Source organism: Dysidea avara, chromosome 7, assembly GCF_963678975.1.
Source record: "Dysidea avara chromosome 7, odDysAvar1.4, whole genome shotgun sequence".
Classification (NCBI taxonomy): domain Eukaryota; kingdom Metazoa; phylum Porifera; class Demospongiae; order Dictyoceratida; family Dysideidae; genus Dysidea; species Dysidea avara.
Window position 1 is genome coordinate 2787242 of NC_089278.1, and position 8642 is coordinate 2795883.

The 8642-nt window shown below is 38.0% G+C and overlaps 1 protein-coding gene across 1 annotated transcript; it reads left to right on the top strand.

Moving 5' to 3' along the window:
* Positions 1-4739: 4739 nt before the first annotated feature.
* LOC136260442 (T-box transcription factor TBX6L-like) lies at positions 4740-7781 on the top strand. Its single transcript, XM_066054165.1, has 6 exons — positions 4740-6415; positions 6466-6603; positions 6660-6933; positions 6981-7139; positions 7204-7333; positions 7382-7781. The coding sequence occupies exons 1-6, from the start codon at positions 6258-6260 to the stop codon at positions 7543-7545; spliced, it is 1023 nt and encodes a 340-aa protein (XP_065910237.1). The 5' UTR covers positions 4740-6257; the 3' UTR covers positions 7546-7781.
* Positions 7782-8642: the final 861 nt, after the last annotated feature.

The following is an 8642-nucleotide window of genomic DNA, read 5'->3' on the forward strand; positions in this document are numbered from 1 at the left end:
TGAAATTCTCCAGTCCAACACAACTGAGAGTCCATCAACCCCAATAGATGCCTCCTCTCCTAAAAGAGCTTAACAAGTCAAAGGAGTGTTCTTTGAGCTACAGCTGTGATGAAATGATGAAAGAACACGACAGTGAACATAATGATGATTATACATCATGTGAAAAAGTTGTTGATACTAAATTATCTTGGAGATTGAGCCAATACTCATTGTCATACTAGTCCATTACAGTATTGTATGGAGAATAAATCATGGTATCCTCTACTTGCATGAATTGCAAGGAAGTATCTGACACCTCTCTGTATACTACAATTTCATCAGAGAGATTATTCAGCACTGCATGTTGGTAATATTGTGTTCGACAGACAAAAGGACATGACTCAATGTTGAGAAAGTAGAAATGTTACACTTTAAAAAAAAAACATTCACTTAAAAACTCAAGATACCATAATGGAAATGCACACATACAGTAGGGATATAAAATTTCTTATTGTTTTATTGTGATTTAATATTGTGCACTACTCCAGCTTGTTTCAGTACTTCTTATCGATGTGCTATGGTCCCTACTCTTTAGTTCAAAAACCCTATTTTGTGTGCATTGTTTTTTTGTTTTTTTGTAAAATAACATTATTATGACTGGTGAACCTATGCATACTGCATTAAGAAAAAGAAATGGTGTGGCACATCCCAGCTATCAATTATCACAATCTGAAAAGTGAAGTATCCATTACATCTCGTTGTCAAGTTATGTTCAATCTGTTACACAGCATCACGAATCAAGAACTGTTCAAAAAGTGATCAAAGTAGCCACTATGAAAATATCGATGATTTCCATTATGAAGGGAAGCCATCATGCAAATCAACACTTTTCGCTGTCAGCAAAGATGAATGAGACACAAAGAGGACACTGGTAAGTCATGCATTGTACGTACTGTGGTATATGCCAAAAGGCACCTCTTGGGGCCAAAGCGACATCGAACAGTGAAAAAATCAAGCCTGTAGCCTTAGCTGTTGTCGAGTTATGCTTGTCTGAAGGCATCAGTCAGTTACTCAGTCAGTCATTAGAAAATTCCTTTTATTTTTTTTACTTAATTCCGTAGCAACTTGCTTAAAGCATTTCGGGTTGATCTGAAGGCTTGTTTGGGCTTAGTTTTACCCAACTAATACTACTTCATCGTCGTCAGGGATGGTAATCAATATGGTAGTGATAATCTTATAGAGCACCAGATAGTATTAGACACACTCCATTTCTTAATATGGAACTTTTAACAAAATGGATTAGGGTTTGACTCCTTCACATGCACCAAGAGTTAACAATACAGTAAGCACTACAACCTATTAACTCTTCATTATATTGAATGAACAAATTCTGCACTAGTGTTCCCTAAGGCATAGTCTAGTCTCCTGACCACTTCAAGCTCCTACAACTCTTTGCATGTGACACCCAAAACAGTGTACAATCACCTAGACAATCTCTATCAGGCTAAACTGCAGCAAACAAAACTGAATGTTGAGAAGCTAATTAATAATGTACCTCAATGAACATTACCACACTACTAATAATTAACCCTATAGCCACTTTCCTTGCTCTAGAAAAAGCAAAGATCAAGATACTCTAATAGAGCAGTCAAGCACTCCAATATAACAGCCAGTTATTCTAATAATACATTTGACTATTTTGAAAATATTGTGACATTTAGCAACACCATAAATAGCATGAAAATGTGACAAGAAAAAAATTAATGGCCTCGCCATATAATCCTACTAAATTAAGTTGATGGACTTTAAATTTATGAAAGCTTGGCTATACCTTGTTGAGACATGATTCTTCCATCTGTGGGAACCACATATACAATTGCATGGAGTGTAGTAGTTGTAGCGGTTTCTGCTACTGCAGTGTTCACATGTGTTGAGATCATGTGATCATGACTGAAGTGTTTCAGTGGAGCAACAAATTAGAATTGAGTGATAGTTTAACTATAACAATCATTACTGACTTTTATATCACGATAACGGTAGTATCATGATATTACTATTACTCCATCGGCAAAAATTGTTATGTTATCTATTACACTACTTATTGTTTTAGTAGTCAACACTATCACAGTTCTTCAACTTCAACACTATTGTGTTTGCTCTTACTTTGAGTATGTACAATTTATCATGTCAGCATGATTGTATATACTATCATTATCACAATTGTTACTCACCATCATGACAATTGATTAATCACCACTATTGCTCAGCTCAAATAGTCTTGTATGCAGCAAGGATATTTCTGTAGTCATAGAATAAGACAAAATCCATGATGGTCATGTTAGCTGCTTTGCAACAATGTGCTGCCCTATAAAACATTATTAATGGATGTTTAATTTTATGGATGTGACATCAACGATAAAACTAAATTCCATATAAAATTTTCATGCAATACAATATAAACTTTCAATACCACCCAGCCATAAAATAGAGTCTCTCCTCAGTTAAGTGAAAGATTTAGCAAACATAAGATTTGTTATCCACACAACACATGAAGGAGTGACAGATGACTTCTTTTAAACAGCTACTTGATTGAAACACAAAAACAGTTTGAAGAATACATTATATAGACCCTTTTCAGGTGAGCTGCTGCCATAGCAACATCCGCCATCTTAGAGTACAACCCGTTTTGCAACCCTGTTAGTGTTGCTTTCTATAAGAGTAAAACAATACCCAGGAAGTAGAACTTCTTCTGCATTCCACAGCAAAGGTTGACCTGGTTAAACGTATGCTTTCCCCCATGCTACCAGGCTAGGGTTTCAAAATGGGTTGTACTCCAAAATGGCGGATGTTGCTGACAGCAGCTTACCTGAAAAGGGTCTATACAACATCTTCAAGAACAATTTACACTTCTGACCTCGCTTCTGACTTAATTAATTTGTAGGCAGTAGATGACTGGTACTCTACTGCTACAAAAGGAGGAGTAACTTGAAGCAAGCATAAGGAATTATGCGCTTATCGCACAGTAAAATTATGCCCATAAATAATGGTGAAACTAGTACTACAATCCAAAGAAGCATTTCCAGCCACCGAGCCAGTAAGGTAAATGCGGGTATTTCCGGACAGCGTACAATTCCGGACACTTTGGTACCTTTATCAAGCTAGCCGAGGAACGAAACAACGGATTGCCTTGAAATTTCTGCTGTGAATAGCTATTCTTATAGGGATTATAAAAATCGAAAAGTGTGTTCTAGTTGATTCATTCTTGGGTGCTATACACGAAGTGTCCGGAATTGTGCGCTGTCCGGAAATACCCGCATTTACCTTAGCCATTATTTCTACAAGTGAAGGAATTTTATAAAAAGTATTCCCATTGCCATGCGAGCTGCAATAATGGACGTTAATACCACCACTAGACGAGAGAAACTACACCCTGGCCTGCCAGTTTGGGACGGGAACAGCAGGTTGGCAAAATACAGGTAAGAATTAATTTCACTATAACTCTACCTTTACTACTCAGGTTTATCGTAGACTGCCACCGCCTGTGACATTCATCCTCGCATTCATCAGCCAGAGCCTCGGCGTCGGATCAGCTAGAGCACACTGTCTCACCAAAGCATATATTAAGTGCGAGATTAAGTGCTAACTAAATCAATTAATTATCTAAGTTGACGTCACTTTTAAAGTAAATCAACCCTGGTGACATGTAGAGGCAAGTCTACACTGCCACACTATATACAAGTTTGTATTGAAGTGTTGACACAACAGATATCACTCAGTACTGGTCACTCATGATGTAGCTAGCTAACTTGTATATGGTACCGGCCATCACCTGATGCTAGAACTGAGAAAAGCTGTTGTAGAGTAGCTACCATATATTCTACAGCTAGTCGGACACATGATGACTACCAAACTGCAATTTCAAGCATGGACACTCTGTGGGTAGTGTGCAATGTTATTGTCTTGAAGTACAGTTTTGCCTTTCTCAGTCTCGTAGCATCAGGTGATAGTGATCTTGATTGCCAGTCAGTATAATTTTTCTTGCTAGTATTTTGTAGCATTGAATATTTTATTATGTGTAACATGCTCCACAAAGTGCATATTGGAGAAGTGGAGAACAGTGAAGAGAATCACCTGAGAAGACAGATTTATTTCCAGTGGCAACATTTCAAGCAACATTAACTTTCATGGCTTCCTTTCACTGCAGTATAGCTACTTTAACAGTATAGTGTTGTTATTCCCATGTACATGCAGGTGGTGTTAAGTTTGAGAGTTAAAAGCATACCAGTAATCTGTGTGATCACTGGTACAAGAGTATTAAATTTGTGACCTGGTCTGACAAAACAAAGTCTTAGTCACTATAGCCTTTCCAATTGGCACGACTTTACAAATCATAACCTGTGTTGTGAATACTGAAGATAGCTAGTGGCTTAGAACTTTGCCAGCTTGAAGATGTTTTTGTAGTTAACATGTGAGTAGACTCAATCATGACAAAGGCATGGGTTGTCAAACTTGGATGTTTGTATTTGGAAAGACTATAAGGCTTCCATTTTGTCACACCATGAACGAGTCACTTTCTGTTTTAGCCGACACATGAACCTTGACGAAACCTAACATTCTATTGTGATCATGAGACCTCAGTAAGTAAAAAATTGCTACAAGATTTACTCAAGAGAGCCATAAAATATTTAGCTATACTGTAGTTAAGCAGCAAACTGTCTTGTCACTATTATTCCAGCAGTCACTTAATATATATGATAAGTTCTTTAATGGCTTACAAGATTTATACTTTGTTGCTTACCCATCATGCCCACCACATCCCTTCAAGTTATCAACCAAACAGTACACAGTGTACATTTGCCAGTATTGTTGTTTGTTCAGCGCCATTTTCCATCCTTTTCATTTTGCACTATGTATATATGTTGCCATTGAGTCCCAGACAATTAGCCACTTTAAGGACTGGTGACCTTTCTATACAGATGGATGCTGGCTAAGACAGGTTCCACTATATCTTTAGTCCATATTTACTGCATTGATGTAGGTATGTATATCACTCCAATATTCAGTCTAGCCCTTTGTGTTACATGATTGACCATATATGGGAATCCTACATACTCCACCAGCAATTAATCATGGGATACTTGTATACACAGTGTGTGATTTCTTACCTGAAGGTTCTCACCTAATCAGCAACATATACACACAAAGTAAATTGTTGCTGTGAATGTTACTTTGTTGTTATCAATGTTAGACCACATGGGTCACAAGTTAAGGCTCCACAATATGATATACATAATTTGTCATATAGCCACCTTTGGATCAATCAAGGATCCTGATTATTGACCTGCCTTTCCAGGTCAGTTTACATACTAAAGCCCATTAAGAAGTGTCCAGATTATGTATAGGTGTCAATATGCACAGTAGCAGGTCATACTGACTGTATGTGTAGCTATGCTATGATGCATGCAATGGCTATAATGATTTTCAGCTCCACGTATATATTTTTCTGTTACATCCAGACATGAATACAGGAGGTTTTTAATACATTATGACAATAGACCCTTGGTGAGCTGCTACCATAGCTACTTTCACCATCTTGGAGTACAGCCCATTTTTCAACCCTGATAGTGTAGGAGAGAGCATATAGGGTTAACCTGATCAGCCTTTGTCGTAGAATATAGAAGCAGCTCTACTTCCTGGAACTGTTTTACTCTTATAAAAACCAATGCTATCAGGGTTGCAAAAAAACAACAAAAAAACGGGTTGTACTCCAAAATAGCGGATGTTGCTATGGTAGCAGCTCAGGGTCTATATAGCTAATAATGATATGTGTGTATTTTGTATGGCTGACATGCATGATATTAAATCCCAGCCAGTGGTTAAATACGTACTTAAAGCCAAGGGACCTGCTGGTGAAAACAGGTCAAACAGTGTAAAAGTAGAGGAAGAGAGCATATAATCAATTGGTCCCAAGGACAGCTGATTTTCCCTAGATTAGTCTCGTGAGTTCTGCTTGATCAGTGGTCTGCCAGCTATTTCACGCAAAGGAGATGTTGAGTAGCTGGTATGCGTTGAGGTTGTGACCTTTCAAAGTAGGCCGCCACATTATTCTTAGAAATTAACGAGTGGGTCACCAAAGTGCCGCTTCGCGCAAGTCAATTACGTCACTACTTGCTGGCTGTTGCAAATTTTGCAGGACAGACAAACGTGTTAATTCAAGCAGCAAATAAATTGAAAACTGTGTGGCTGTCTTTTAAGTTTTTAATCGTATTAAACTAAAGATGACAGCTCAAGCTATGCTGGAAAGCTATCCAAGCACCTCAGAAGTCTCGTTAATGTCCTCTATTCCTACCTACTCGAGTAGTAGCTGCAGTAGTAGCAGTCAGGATTTAAGCATCATCAGTGGTGAATGCGAAAATCGTCGTGACATTGCATCGACGTAAGTGTCAACTCAATCGTGCCAGTACTGTCAATCATTGTACTACTCAGGTTGTCCGATGGCGGAACGGAAGTGTCAAGTGGAGCCAGTGGATCAGGACAGACAGTTCATGTCTCCTTGCAAGAGAACGACTTGTGGAAACAGTTCTATCTCGTTGGTAATGAAATGATTTTGACCAAAGCTGGCAGGTAAGAATTATTGTGTATGTATTTCAGCACCACAATTATAGCTACATGCTTTACAGGAGGATGTTTCCGTTTGTCGTCGTTACTCCGTCGGGACTCAAGCCAAGAGCTCTTTATACTGTGATATTGCACATCGTCTGTGCAGACAGCTTCAAGTATAAATATACGGACTCCAGATGGCACAGCATTAACAGAACAGATGTGACGCATGACGAAAGTCGAATGAAGTATCAGCACCCATTTACCCCTGCACTGGGAGAACACTTGAATAATCATCCATTAGATTTCAAGACCATGAAATTGACACACTACTCAAGAAGCAAGAATGGAGACGTGAGTACAATGTTGTTGATACAATTTCTGATGTCTATCACTATCAGGTTTTATTAAACACAATGCACAAATATTTGGTGGAGGTACACATTAAAGAAACATATGGTGAAGAATGTCACCCCCAAAATGATGTTGAGAAAGCAAGCTATGTCTTTAGATTCCCAGTCACTACCTTTATTACTGTAACTTCTTACCTTTCACCACAGGTAATTACATCACAAAAAAATCATATTACTAATTATGTAGAATGTAATCAATCTTTACCTCTAGTTAACACAATTGAAGGTGGATCACAACCACTTTGCTAGAGGTTTCAAGAACAGACCAGATGAGCAGAATTTAATACCAACAATTGCATCCAGCCCATTACCCATTATCTTCCCTCCTCCAAACCCACATGGTTAGTACCATACAGTGTATGATATGTATACTATTGGTGGTATTCTAGGTCTGCCAATTGCATCACTGCCATCTTTCACATCACTGCAATCTTTCCCGACTGCCATAAACCCAGCTCCAGTCAATTTCTACCCTAGTCTTACCACTTACTACCCAGATCCTTATGACTATCCAGTCCATTATTCAGTCAGTAATGAAGAGCAGCAAAACTGAATACAAGTAGTTGACGTTTATAAATTTATAGCAATGAATTTTGTGTGTTGTTTGATTATCAGGAATTGTTTGGCAAATTTTATTAATAAAGCTAACACTTATTTGGGAAATGGGTTGCTCAATACTGACATTATTTATAGAAGAATGCAGTCATGATGATATTCAGTGGCAGGATTAATTTTAGGCCGATACAACAAGAGTCACCAAATCCTGATCAATCAAATCATTCATACATTACTCGACAATTCATTAGAATGTGAACAACTAACAGTATTATTAAATAACCACTGTACATTTCTTGTATTTTTAATGTATATAATTACAGCTGTAAAAGAAAATTATGTTAGATACACTAATCAGTGGCGAATCCAGGATGGGGCATTTGGGGCAAATGCCCCCCCCCTCCCTTCAAGAAATTGCATACAAGATCGAGATACTCTAATAGAGCAGTCAATTACTCTAATAAAGCAGTCACAATGTTCATGAGGCAGTGTAGCTTACCTATGAAGCTATAAATAGGATTTTATTTTACATAACAGACGTGATATAGTTGGTAAGGATAACTAGCTATTATTTTTCAGCAAGTTTTTTTGGTCTTCAACTGATTTTTAGAAAGGTGCCCCCCCTCTTTCCAAACTCTGGATCCTCCCCTGCTAATTGAAGGAATGGAATGTGAGAGACAAAACATGTGTAATGTGATTTAATGCACTCTAATAGAACATACACTTGCTTGTATACAGTCATTAGTTGATGTGTATTAGTGACTACATATAACCACTGTACCTACATAGTGTAGGCTGCAATAACTGGACTCCATGTAACTACAAGCTAGTTTTTAGAATGTGGATGGCCATTGCAGTTTCACGTTATGATAGTCAGGCCAATCTCTCATATCTCGTGCCATGTATTGCCTTTTTCACTTCAGACATTGCCATCAATGGTACTTTACACATTGTACTATGCAAAGCATCAATTATTCTGACCATTGCAGTGCCAATCTCTTTAAACAATGTGCGCCCAATAAAATAGGAAAGTAATATTCATTGGCTGTATAGAGCGTGTGAAAGTGTCCAGTTGCATGGAGCTCCAGGGGACTG